Source organism: Podarcis cretensis, assembly GCF_951804945.1.
Source record: "Podarcis cretensis genome assembly, chromosome: 6".
NCBI lineage: Eukaryota > Metazoa > Chordata > Lepidosauria > Squamata > Lacertidae > Podarcis > Podarcis cretensis.
In genome coordinates, this window is record NC_137175.1 from 61,163,866 (window position 1) to 61,177,887 (window position 14,022).

Below are 14,022 nucleotides of genomic sequence, written 5' to 3' on the forward strand. Positions count from 1 at the left end.
GTGAATTGCCTAGGATATATTTGCAAGGAGGGCATTAAATAAAAAATAAAGTGACAGTCCTCAGTATTCAAAACATAAGGCAATCCTCTCTGCATCCAACTCATTACAATTGAGGTACATTCTGGATTTTATATTATTTTTAGACTAAGTGTCATCTTTGTTAATTAAGGCGTTTTGGTGCATCATGCATGAGAACAAGACTGGGAAAATAATTCTAAATTTCAGTAATAAACAATAAAAACCTAGACACAGGGATTTTTCAGGTTTCTGGCCATTCACAAAAGAGTCTAGATAGCTCAGTTAGTTAGAGCGTGGTGCTGATAATGTCAAGGTTGCAGGTTCTATCCCTGTATGGGACAGTTGCATAGTCCTGCATTGCAGGGAGTTAGACTATATGATTCTGTGGGTCCCTTCCAACTCTGCAATTCTATGATTCTACGATCACTCACAAGAGGTGCATGTGAAGTGACATGCTTGTGATATAGCCACATGCTAAGACTGTTGCATGCACAGAGTTCCATGCAGATCGGTTTAACCTTTCAGCATGCCGCTGCTGCTGCCACCACCAACAAAATAGTCTTTGTGCTGGTGTGCTGAACATCTGAGGTGCACACTGAGCATTTTCTAGACACAGCCACAAAGAGTGGGGATTGTGCAAGAGGGCTCTGATCTTCTATCCGCATGCTGAAGCACTGTTGGTAAAACCAACTGTGCAAGCCTATACATGCTTTCTTAGAAGCCCTACCAAGTTTGGCGGGGTTTATTCCCCAATAATGGGAGTTTAGGTTTGCAGGCTTGGGTTGCGTCTGCGTGTAATGGCTGGAGGTGCCTTGTAATTTGGCTCTAGTAGTGTGGCACATGGCTCTCAAGCATCTAACATTTCTGTGACATTGCTGTTTGCACAAGCCGTGACAGAAAGCGTTTGGGAGAGGTTGTTTCCTTTTGATGTCTCACAGCAAGTCGTCCTTTCGTACTGGTGGCCAGAATCAAAAGCCCTGTGGCTCAATAAAGTGACCCTTTTGACACCCGCCTTTTGTGTGCTTCCACCCGCACCGCACCCCTCCCCAAGAGTTTGTATTTCATTGACCGTTTCCAAGGATTGTGAGTGCGCCCCACACATCTTCACTGCTGCTGGTGTGTTCAGAGCCAACAAACAAAACACAACACACCATTATTTGATTTGAATGGCTGCTGGGCTATATAATGGGGAACAGAGGAAACGGGGAGAATAAGGCCTTGCTATTCAGACAAGAAAAATCCCCAGCACCGTGTCAAAAGACTATGAAAGCGCTTTCTGGCTTTTTGCCATGGTGGCCTTTAACATGATAAGAACAGGGCGACACAACCTGCCAGTCATGAACTTGCATGCAAAGAGGAGGAAATTAAAGGTGGGCTCAGCATTTTAATCCAGCGTACAATGTCATTTTGGTGGCAATTTAAAAAAAAAAGATGCAATTTTAATTTCTCTTCAGAAAGAAAGGAGAATGTCTGGATAGGGATGTAGATAGCTTTTAACTTTTCACCAGTTTCAGATTCTCTTTATTATTCCCAGCCTCAGTGCCCCTGCTCCAGTTTTCACCTCTTGTTACGAAGGATTATTGCCAGGTTGAAACTTGCAAGGTTAAAAAAGCATGGCAGATCAGCTTCTTCTGGTTAAAATATTTGGAGGTGATCCAGGCACCTGATGTCATTCATAAAAAAAAATCACTGACAAAAGTGTAGCTTGGCCCAATTCAGAGGTGGGAAGCCTTCTGCAGCCTGGGGGCCGCCGGCCACCTTGGCTTTCGCTTCATGCAGACCCAAGTGAGCCTGAGCTTCCACAGCCATTGCCCGCCATGAACCCCCATGAGCAGGATTGGCTGCTGCAACAACAGCAGATATGCTTGAGATAATATTTTATTCTCTTGTTAATTATTTGTATTCCATATTTGACTTCCTTTAGTCATGTTTTATTTTGAAATGTTTAAGGAATTTTTCTTTTCATTTTTGGTAACTTTGCTGTGTTAAATGCGCATTCCGTGGTTGCAATTCTCCTTTGTCATTTTTTTATTTGGAAATCTTTAAGAAAATGTTTTAGTTTCCTACTAATTTTGTTGCTTTGAATGTATACTTTATGTTTGACTTTCTTCAGTAATGTTTTATTCTGGTTTGTTTCATTTGGATTTTATGTTTTAATGTATTATATACTTTGATGTTAGCCTCCCTGAGCCCAGTTTGGCTGGGGAGGGTGGGATATAAATAAAATTATTATTATTATTATTATTATTATTATTATTATTATTAGTTTTAATTCATTGTGAGATTATTATTATTTCCTTAAAAAATATAAAGTGGTATAGAAATGAAATGAAAAGTTATAAAAATAAAAATATATATATTTCCCTTCTCCAGAAGCTTCTGGGGACCACATGCAGCTGGTGGGCGTGGCCAGAGGAAAAAGAAGGTGGAGCAATGACTAAATTTGTTTCTGCAAGCATTCTCACACCCCACGCTATCCTCTGTGATAGCTCAGTTGGTAGAGCATGAGACTCTCAATCTCAGGATTGTGGGTTCAAGCCCCACATTGGGCAAAAGATTCCTGCATTTCAGGGGGTTGGGTGATCTTCGTGGTCCCTTCCAAGTCTACAATTCTATTATTCTATTATTCTTATCCAGGGAAGCAAGAGGGATTGTCAGAGTTGAAGGACATATTCTAGCCAGGCAAAAGCACTGGCGGATGGTATGTAGCAGGGCCAGTAAAGGGTGTGGCTGGGGAGAGTCCTCAGGGCCGGATAGAGAGGCGTGCAGGGCCACATTTAGCCACCGAGGTTTGAGGTCCCCCACCCCCAGTTCTTCAGGTGCTCCTGAATGTCAGCATCTTTGGTGCATTTGCGCATGTGGCATTTCTGGGTGCAGTTGGGACTTCCTCCAATTCAGCCTGCCCAAACTGGCCTCTCCACCAGTTGCATTTGTATTGTTGAGGCTTCCTTATCTCAGCCTCCATCATCAAGTACAGGTGGTTGCATTCAGCTTAGTGACCTGGGCTAATATTTAACCATTTAAAACAACAACAGCAGGTTTCGGCTTGTTTTCCGTTTGTAGCGTTCCATCGAGTGAACCGGGGCGCTTCTTCCTTTGGGACTGCTAGTTCGGCTTTTGAAACCCAAACCCGCATTAGCAGAAGATTTGAAGCAGAAGATGGTGTTCTGCAAACAGTGCTCTGTGGAATTCTTAATCTCTACCTGGACAGCCACCAGAACAGAGGTCAGTTCAATATCTCATCTGAAGGTCATCACCTTTAACAGTTGCTCCTCTCCCATGTCCATTCCTTCACTATTGCACTATGTGCAGCATGCAGGGACCGAAAGATGGCTGCGTTGCCGGAATGTCAATTTGTTTCTTGCTGTGGCCTTAAAGGCATCTTCCTTCGCATTGAAATCTACTGATTTCTGGTATGTCTTGGATACTCAAGAAGAGACCCGAGACCCCAATACACTCCTAAGATACAGTGCACTGCCTTATATCGAGGCAGACTATTTGTCCATCCAGCTTAGTGTTGCTCACTACAGGCCTTTACGGTGCTTTCCAGATAATGTGGGACTCTTCACTCCCATTATCCCTCACCAATGACTAATACATGTTGAGACTGATGGGGGTCCACAACAGTTAGAGGAAACTACATTGGTGCATTTGGGCCGCCAGCAGTTCTCCTAGTATCTTCAGAATGCAAAGCATGCGCTCTTGTCACTGAACCAGGGGTGCCAACTTAAATATTGAGGAGGCCCAGGTAAGCCCCATGTCACATAACTGATCACAAGACGCAGCACACACACACACGCTATTTGAATGGCAATGCCCATCTATTGGGGGGAGGCTCAGTCCTCTCAAATATTTTATTGGAGGGGGGCGAAGGGACCTCAGCCCCTATGAGTTGGCTCCTATGCACTGAGCTAAGGTTCCCCCACCCTATTCATGGCTACCAGCAACAGCTCAAGGCACAGGTGTAGCCATCAAGTAAAACAATAGAAATAATTAACTGACCAATCACGTAGGTTCTGCCCCCCCCCCAGTCCTGCCCTCCCTAACAAAAATCCTGGCTACACCCATAACTCAAGACCTCTTCTTTCTCAGGGAACGCTTGTGCTATCGCAATCATTGATCAATGACTACAGTACCAAATTATTATTATGCTCACCCCCAGTTTTAACACCACAGGTAGAATGTTTGTTTCACCAGTTTTCAATGGGATCAGTTTGTGTACAGGACTGCCACTTGCATATTCAAATGTTGAATGAATCCATCAAACGTTGCATGTATATGTGTGAACCAACCTTCAGTTATCAAACGGGTATATCTCAAGGGGCCTGTGAGAACACAGGATGAGGTATGCATCAGGTGAACAACTGGCTCCCATTCTCCAATACTGCAGCACTCTTCACCCTACTGTCGTTCCTTGACCAGCCTAGGGGTTGAGACACTACGTTGAACTGTGTGAATCTTCTGCTTGCCTGGGGACTATTTCTCACACCCTCGTTATAAAAGCTCAAACAAGAGCTGCCCCTCACTAAAGAAGGCTCCTGCTTGGCAATGGTTTGATGCTTTATTAATCAGCTTATTATTTAACAAAAAGCCCTTGCTAATAAGTAAAGCACAAAATCCTGTCCGTTGGGCTCGTTGAAAAATGTGGAGGAACCGACCAGGGCAAGTGAATATTTTTAGATGTTACTATTTCAGGTCAGAGCTTCTGCTTTGGAGGAGAAGCATAACTTGAGAGGGCTGATTTCAACACATTGGAAAACATTGCTTGGGAGGGATACTTGGACATGACAGGAAAACATCTGCACAATTTGGGGGAAGGTGCAAAGGGCAGCCCTCCTTGATGCAGCTGTGTTTCTGAGTGAAGAGCAACTTAGGAGCCACCTTGCTATGAGATATCCTTTGGGGGCATATTTGAGACACTGTTAAAGGGGAGCAGATAATTGTTTAGTGTGTGTGTGTGTGTGAGAGAGAGAGAGAGAGAGAGAGAGAGAGAGAGAGAGAGAGAGAGATATGGGGGGGGGGATATTTTGATTTTCCGTCACAATTGACAAAACCTTTGATTTTCCTGCTTTTGCAACTGATGGGAAGTGATTCCTGAGTGGCCAGCTCCTTACCTCTCACCTTTCCTCTTAAGCAGTTTTTCTCAAAGTGGGTGATACCACCCCCAGGGGGGACACTGGAATTATCCAGGGGGGCAGTAGTAACCTCCACTGCAATTGGGGGGGGCATTGAATAAAAATAAGGGGGGAGGAAGCATAAAGAAAAAGAGAAGACAATTAAACAACTCAAATTTGTCTGCATCTTTCTGTTTGTTTGCTTAAAGAAGGTAGATTTCCAGGGGGCGCTGAGTATTCCCCCCCCCCCAAAAAAAGGGGCAGTAGGCCAAATAAGTTTGGGAATCTCTCTAAGCAAACCCTTTCCCTAGTATAATTCTCAGTGGTTTTAGCAGTTTACTGCAAAATCCTCAAGAATTGCTACATGAAAGGAGGCGGCATTGCATCCATTTCAAATGCCTGAAGCCACTTGCTCACCTGTTGGTGGCCCTAAGCAGCAACTTGAAATAACATCAACAGCCCTGTTTTCCAGTGACTCCTTGGTATCCATTCTTAATAGGAAATTAAACTTATTTTGCTTTGGAGAATGTAATGACAAGATCTTAAGGCCATATCTCAGAGCAGGTCAGAAGTGAGAGCGATACGGCAGTACTTTTAACACTGGAATTTGAGCACAACTGCTTTGTACATAGAGCTACCTCTTATCATACTTTTCTGTCTGGGTAAAGAGATTCTCTCTCACACACACACACGTGCATACACATCAAAAAAAGAGAAATCATTTTGGAGGAAACCTCTGCTTTGGCAGATAGCTGCAGCGCAACTTAGTTATCAGCATGTTGGGTTGAGCTAAGCTGACTGTTTTGGCTCCCAGTTGTCAGTGAGTTCAGTGCTGATGCTGGGAAATCAATCAAAAGGACAAACTGGATCCGGTTGCTTTTCTCCACCCCCACCCCCACCAAAAGGATGTCAGACCTGTTATTTCAGTTTAGTTAAAGACAGAACACAGAATCAACATCCTCCAGAGAAAATGCATTGAAATCAGTTGGCTTGTTATCTTCTCTTACTCTCCCAGGAGCACAGACATGTCTCCTAGGCATCTTGGACTCTTAGCCTAGAGCAGTTAGGACTTGCTCTCAAGATGAGAAACATTCATAGCAGCCTGCAAAAATGTTGACCCACACCGACTTCTCCATGTGGCATTGGCCTGCACACAGCTTCCCTCAGCATGTGGTGGTTGTGGCTGGAAGGGTGTTCAAATAAGTTCCTGGTTAGAACCTTCCTGTTGCTTTATATAAGCTTCAGAATGCTATTGTGTAGAGGTTAAAAAAAGGGAAGGCACTGTAGTAGTTCTGTGGTGATGGGAGGAAACCCTGAAGCATTTGCTCTAAAAAAAATACCAAACGTACGGTTGATTGAGTAAACATACCAGGAAGAAAATTGGACAGCTTGACCGAAGCAGGAGGGTCAAGAGGCAACCAGGAGTCAGTCTGCAAGCTGTGTGCATGTCTTTTCAAGAGCAAAGGTGGAAGGGTAAAACCAGAGTCACCCCATCTCCTCCTGTTCATGGGTATGTGTTATGGGTGGCTCCAGACTATTTTGTGGTAGGGATCCAAGTGCACACCTGGAGCAGTTAAAGCCGATTAAATTATTATTATTTTTTAGAAGACTTCTGAAGGCAGCCCTGTTTAGGGAAGCTTTTAATAGCTGATGAATTCTTGTATTTTAATGTTTTGTTGGAAGCCGCCCAGAGTGGCTGGGGAAACCCAGCCAGATGGGTGGGGTATAAATAATAAATTATTATTATTAAAGTATTATTATTATAAAGGGCTCTGTCAACCTCATGCAACAAATCCATGTTGAAGAAGAATAAGACTTTTTGCAGTTTGAAGGGCACTGGGGAGATGCATCAAAAAGTGTGGCATGAAGAAATGGCTAACAGGAAGATGTATGAATGCCCCACAAGTGAATGCAGGACAAATGTTTGTTGTTGTATAACTGCCCTGCAAGCAAATCAGAATGAAAGCTCAATAAAGAGAGGATACAAGCTTAGCTACACATACGGTAAGTGTTGTGCAAACCAGTTAGGAAGGATGCTCAATAAACATGTCATCTGGAGGAGCCCCCTGCCTTCATCCCATTCCTTCTTTAAAGAGTAGGGGGAAGATGTACCTTTGGTATTCAGCCATTTAAAAATTCACATAATAAATACATACCATGTACATTTCAGTGTCACAATGGGTAGAGCAGAGGTTCCTTGCATGAGCCAAGGGAGTGGCTTGATTCTGAGAGCTCTGCATTTCTGCACGTAGGAACGAATTGGCCCTAGACAAAAAGTGCCAGAGAGCTCTTGAAAGCAATTAAGGGTGTGCTAGGCATACTTTGAAAAGATATTTAACAGGCATTCATGCCAAACACCAGGGCTATTTTTATAGGTAGCAGGCTTTGTTTGTGTGTGTGGGTTTTTTTTTTTTTTTCAGGTAACTTTGAAATGAAGGTGTGCCTCAAGTCAACCGCAACCTAAGTGAGGCCTCGTTGCAGTGGCTGAGCTGTCTTCAAAAACAATGCCACCCTTTAAGGTGTTGTGAACTTGGAGCTCGTCAAATTCTTCTGGTGAGGACAGAGAAAGGTAATGAGTGTTTCCCAAAGGCAGAAAAGATTACGCATACAACTTGGAGACTATAGGAGAATGAGTCTATGGGGCTTAAGGAGAACTAAAAGCAACTGCAAAAGATATCCTTAGGCCTATTGAGTGGCAGGGTACATTAACCTAGGACCTTGGTTGGGTTTATGAATATACATAAGGCTGTCTTCTAAAGAGACAAACCAAGTTTTCCTAGCTTAATGAAAAGGTCTCTGACTTCATGTTTCTGTACTGTTTTTAAAAACTATTTTAGCTGGGTTTTTATTAGCTTCTTTCAAGGGGTTTAAGCCAACCAGAAGTGACCAGGAGCAAACCTGAGTGTCTATATGCAAGGTATGTGCACTACCACCTACCCATACCCTCCAATATTTTTCTGATGAAAATAGGGATGTCCCGTTCCATAATAATAATTTTACTATTTATACCCTGCCCATTTGACTGGGTTGTCCCAGTCACTCTGGGTGGCTTCCAACATATATAACAAACATAATAAAACATTAAACAACTTCAGACGACTCGGGAGTTGGATAACTCCATACCCTCCAACATTTCTCCTTTAAAAAAGGGATATCCTAAGCTAAGGAAAAGCAAGACATTCCAGGATGAAATCAGAAACCGGGATGGCTTCTGTAAATCAGGGACTGTCCCTGGAAAACAGGGACACTTGGAGGGTCTGCATACCTTGAAGCCTCATTGTGCCGATTCCCACTAGCACAAGTATTTAGTTGAATCCAGCCCTCTGTGTGAACCCGTTGTGAAAAAGTTTAGAATTGTGGCATCAGTAATATGTCCCCGCCCCAATTAATAAATATATAACTTCTTGATTTGGGAACTCTCTTATTCCATACAATAGTGCTCTGTTAATAAAACTTTACATCACTTTGAGAAATTCTGTTTCTGGTGTAAAAAACCTTTCCTAGTTTGGATGTCTTAAAACCTTTCGTAGTTTGTATTAAAACAATTATGGGTGGAAAACATGTATGGCAGCAAACAAACCAAAACAAAAAACACCCTCCACACACACACGCCCAACCACACCACATTTAGAAATATCTGAACTTTTTATAGGCTTCTGAAGGCAATTCTCAAAACGAAAAGGAAACAGGCAAGGGCACATTCTGCCTTGGGGCTCTCTTCCCTACCCCCATCTTGGCAGTGCAGATGACTCTGTGCTGATATCTTCCCAGACACTCATTCCTTGATCAGATTGACCTGAAGTGATAGGGACCCAGCTTCCTATTTCAGGCTCCAGGTACCAACAGTGTGCATGTAATACATTACAATGCACTGTTTTGTTGTTGTACATTTGGTTTATTTTGTATATTTGGTTGATTTCTCAGAAAGCAAAGGCCACAATTCAGCACAGGGTACTGTGGGTTTTCAAGTGAGAAATGTTGTTCATTCCTAGGCACACTTTCTTATAAATAAATCCCACTATGTTCAGTGGAGCATGTTCTCAGGTAAGTATGGTTAGGATTGCAGCCTTGGGCTTAAACTACATACATGTGTATGTGTGCTAGGATCAGGATTCTGCCTTTCCACCCAGGAGCTCAAAGCAGCATCCACATAACAACCTGGTTAGTTAGGTAAGTACTTACCTTAATTAAAGAAGACAAACATACAGCTGCACCAAAGGACTGGTGGAAATCTCACCTCTTTCATCCACACAGTGGGCATAGGTTTAGGCCAGAGATAGGGAACCTGTGGCTGTCCAGATGTTGTTGGAATCCAACTCCCATCAACCCCAGCCAGCATCGGATGAGGGGAACTGGATTCCAGTAACATCTGGAGGACCACAGTTTCATTACCCCTGCCTGAGACAAAGGCACTCTTTGCTTGAGAATTTCATCTCTAGTGTGAGAATAGTAATGATCACATAAATGAACACATACTGAATTCTACCCACTTTGATCCAAGGTCTGAGGGACGGATTTTTCCGCTCCTAGCTTTGCCGATTGCCTTTTAACTGAAAATGCCGTATATGGATCCTTCAATCTTCTTGCCTTCAAAGCATATTTACTGCCACTAACTACAGGACCTCCCCTCAATTTGTTATTACTGAGTTTTCATTAGTTTTACTACAATAATTTATGTAGACCACTTGGAACACTCTATTAATGAAAAGGTAGAAAGGTCTGATAATATATTTTATTTTCCATTTTAAATCATTTGTTGTGTTTTAGATTGTGGTGATCTGCTCTGAGATCACTTCTGATGAGGGTGGGACATCTGTCTCTAGATAAATAATGATGATGATGATGATGATATAAGTAATGACAAATAATTATCATTACTGTTTTAATGTGAAGAGATTATATTCTTAGCATTATTCAGGTGGTCTCTGCATGAGTTTTTGCCAAAACTTGCTTGGAATTTATCTTGCAGTGTGGGTGATGGGAGAATATTGCTGCTTTAATCACAAGGCAGTTGTTTGGCAGTAAGCAGCTGTTTAACAGCAAATCACTCTGGCAGCCAAACAGCTGATCAACAGTGACAGCAGCACCAGCACCATTTATTCCTCAGGCTGAAGGAAAGTTCAGACCTAAGACTGGAGCAATGTTTGTGCAGTCAGGGACCATAGGCAGGCATCTTGCCGCACTGGATTCAAAGCAACTGCTCTGCTCCTACTTAAACATGTTATTGGTTCCAATACTCTGAGTAATATTAGGTTTCATTTTTAAAGTTTCCTACCTGGATGCAGGTGGTGCTGTGAGTTAAACCACAGAGCCTAGGACTTGCTGATCAGAAAGTCAGCAGTTCGAATCCCCGCAACGGGGTGAGCTCCCGTTGCTCGGTCCCTGCTCCTGCCAACCTAGCAGTTTCAAAGCACGTCAGAGTGCAAGTAGATAAATAGGTACCGCTCTGGCGGGAAGGTAAACGGTGTTTCCGTGCGCTGCTCTGGTTCGCCAGAAGTGGCTTAGTCATGCTGGCCACATGACCCAGAAGAAGTACGCCGGCTCCCTCGGCCAATAAAGTGAGATGAGCGCCACAACCCCAGAGTCTGCCACGCCTGGACCTAATGGTCAGGGTCCCTTTACCTTTTACCTGGATGTAGAGCCTGTCGTGTCCATACTCCTGTTTTCTTCCAATTTCAGTTCCTGAATCTGCTGACAACACTCAGGTTCCAACAAAATACATAGTCATCATGTGCTTATTTGCAAAATGGTCCCTAGCTATCAGCTAGAGCAGTGACTCCTTAAAGAAAAAAGTTCAATTCCAGACATTCAGAAAGGGATGTATAAAATGCATATGCTTTACTTAAATGTGTGACTTCTGTTCATTATCATTTCTGACTATTGATTGTTGACTTTCACTGCAGACATCTGATTGTTTCATGAAATGATGGTTAGTTAATAAATGTAAAAATAAGCACCAAATATGGGTGACAGAACAAAACAACAAGGATGGGAAGAAGCACAAAAAATCCTGCCTGGGCAGCCCTGCCCTCATTGTGGAGATATGCAATGTCACTTTAACTGTTCAGCATCAGGCATAAGCTGAATCCAGACATGCCAGAGAGGCAGTGTGGTATAGTGGTTAGGGTGTTGGATTAAGACCTGGGAGACCAGGGCTCAGCCGTGAAGTTCACTGGGTGACCTTAGGCTGGCCATTGGCTCTCAGCCTAACCTACCTCACAGGGTTTTTGTGGGGATAAAATGCAGAGGTGGAGAACTATACATGCCACCTTGAGCTCCATGGAGGAAAGGTGGGATAAAGATGCAAGCAAGCAAGCAAGCAAGCAAGCAATAAATGAATGAATGAATGAATGAATGAATGAATGAATGTCACTGCTGCCACAACTTTCGAGGTGGGGGTAGTGGTTAAGTGCAACATGGTATATCTAGCAGATTTATCCATTTCGTCAAATACATACCTTTAAAGGAACCTTTCTCACTCTGTTGGTTTCAATTCTGGGTGTTAAATCTCTACGTTACTTCATTCCACAAGTGAGGGGCTACAACCGAAAAGGCCATCCTGGTGGTGCCATATCCTGAAGAATTCCCTCTGGTGGTAACCAGGGTGTCATGAACTGGGAGGAGGAGGAAAATCCCAGCAAGGGGTGTCGCTGGGATTGGGACACACTGGGGCATGTTGGGAATGGGGAACCTGAGGTTGGTGTAGGAAGTACTCACTGGGTGATGGAGAATGGTGAGGGGCTGGAGGTCAATGCACAGGAACCAGATCAGCAGGACCCATCACCAGAGCCAGAAGGGCCCCTGTCTCCACAAACAAGGCAGACTCTGAAGCATAGGGAGCAGCAGAAGAGACTCTCTAGGTAGGAGGCTGGGGCAGGCAATTAGCCACAGCCCAGCTCCCTAGCTGGCCAGGCTCACTATGCGATTCCTCAGCTGGAGCAGGCTCAGAACAGGTGAGGATCACATGCCTCGTTAAGCCCAGATGCTGCAATCAGCATGTAGAATACAAAGATGGAAGCAGAGCTGAGGTGCTGTGTCTGCTCAGCTGTCCATGTTGAGGGAGTTGGGTGCTTCAGGGCCTCTATGGGAATGTGCTTTGGGTTTGGCCTGTATCCTAACTGCTGGACTTCAGACTTGGCAACTTGGAGTGACCCTGAACCTCAGTTTCTGACCTTTGGACTGTGGGCTTCACGTTTGTGGATCGGCCCTCAGACTTTCAACTTTGGACACGGCACACTGACTTGCTGCTAGGTAGGCCAGGGTTTCAGGACACGGGCAGGGCCTTTTCTAGTTTGTGGGACAATTTCTGGAGCATTGAAACGAGGCGGGTACCAGCTCTGTTGAATTCTTGGTGCATCCTGAGAACATAGCTGTTCACCCAGGCCTATCCTGGTCACTGATACCAATGCCATTTTGAATTGTCTGGTTACTGTGGATGTTGCTGTTTCAACTGCATTTCTTAGGTTTTAATGGACTGGTTTTATTGTCAAATGTTAACAACGCACTCTGGGTTTTTTAAAAGGGTGGTATAAAAATGTTTCAAATAAATAAGGTAAACGCCAGTTACCGGTTATGGTGGCCTCTGATAAAAATCACATCTTGAGTGGCTGATGGAACAGAGCCATCATGTGGAAATTTCCACTGATATGCTGCAAGTGTAAACAGAACAGCCCATGTGCTTCAGTGCTGGCTTTCACATCATGTCCAGATGGCAGCTGCCTACATTCCTGGTTAAAGCGAAAATTACAAAACAAAATAAGGAGTTGCCTTGTGCTAGCTTAGCCAGCCTGGTGCTTTCTGGTTGTTTTGGACTACAACTCCCATCAGCTCCAGCCAGTGCAGCAGTGCATTCCGGGACTGGTGGGAGCCCTAGACCAAGCACCCGCCCCAAACTCGACCCTCCAGATGTTTTGAGACAATTCCCATCATCCCTGACCACTGGCCCTGTTAGCTAGGGATGATGGGAGTTGTAGTCCCAAAACAGCTGGAGGGCAGAGTTTGCCTATGCCTGCCCTAGACTGAAAGGTCTTAAGAGCACCAGGTTGGCCAAGACTTCCTTATACTGGGACTAACCCATAGTCCCCCTAGCCTACAATTCTAATGACAATGGTTCTCCTTAACTCAGAACCAATATTGAAATGTGGCATTGAACTTGGGTCAGGGGGACATCGTTTCAGATCCCCACTCAGCACTGGAGCTTTCTGGATGACTTTGGATGTGCTATTCTTTGCTAGCGTAATCTACACTGCAGGGCTGCTGTTTAGAATAAAGCAAGGTGTGCCCATACAAATTCTTCCAGGTGGAGTTTATCAAGGATCGGGCATTAGGGACTTTGAAAATATTCATTGCACCATTAAGCTGTGACCACTGTCCCGCTTGGAAACACAAGGGTTGTCTTCTGGAAGAATAGGTGCTTTTCTTTCTAAAACCTGACCACTTTCAGTATGTGAAGGCAACACTATGGACTGCACAGCAAACTGGAAGTCATGTAGCATAATGGGCCAAGGAGAAGTCAGTTTCCTGGAATCTTAGGTAGAAACACCCTGTAGGGTATGAAGGATTTCTCTAGAAAGCACCCCTGGGTGCAGGAGGTGGCTAAAGAAACTCCCTTCGGCAAATAGGTCTCAAAATATGGAACCACGGGGGGGGGGGGGCGATAGTCCTTTACTGGAGAAGGTAGAAACCTGCCCCTGATCCTTTCATATCAGTCTTTGTGCATGGATTGGGTTGGAAGCAAAAGCCTACTTCCCAGCCTAGCGTTCCAAATTTATAGATGTGTATGGGATAAACATTTGGAGCAGTTTTCTGCTTTGGTACTTTGCTATTATATAATAGCAATACAGGCATCTAAGTATTGTGGACTTTGAGAGCTAGATTGAAAAGCAATTCA

The 14,022-nt window shown here is 44.0% G+C and overlaps 1 protein-coding gene across 9 annotated transcripts in view; it reads left to right on the forward strand.

Annotated features, from left to right (window-relative positions):
* Positions 1 to 14,022, forward strand: part of LOC307219221 (uncharacterized protein) — a 55,451-nt gene that overhangs the window by 23,055 nt on the left and 18,374 nt on the right. For 4 of the 9 annotated variants that reach the window (XR_013840323.1, XR_013840324.1, XR_013840327.1 and 1 more), the window contains 2 exons: positions 3,082 to 3,243; positions 7,553 to 7,685. Coding sequence is in view for 1 of the 9 variants with exons in the window: in XM_079982224.1 (XP_079838350.1) it covers positions 1,553 to 1,722 (170 nt within the window). In the remaining 8 variants the exon portion in view is untranslated. Of the gene's footprint in view, positions 1 to 784; positions 1,804 to 3,081; positions 3,244 to 7,552; positions 7,702 to 14,022 lie in introns of those variants that run through there. The other 5 variants (XR_013840325.1, XM_079982224.1, XR_013840330.1 and 2 more) reach the window with 4 other exon arrangements.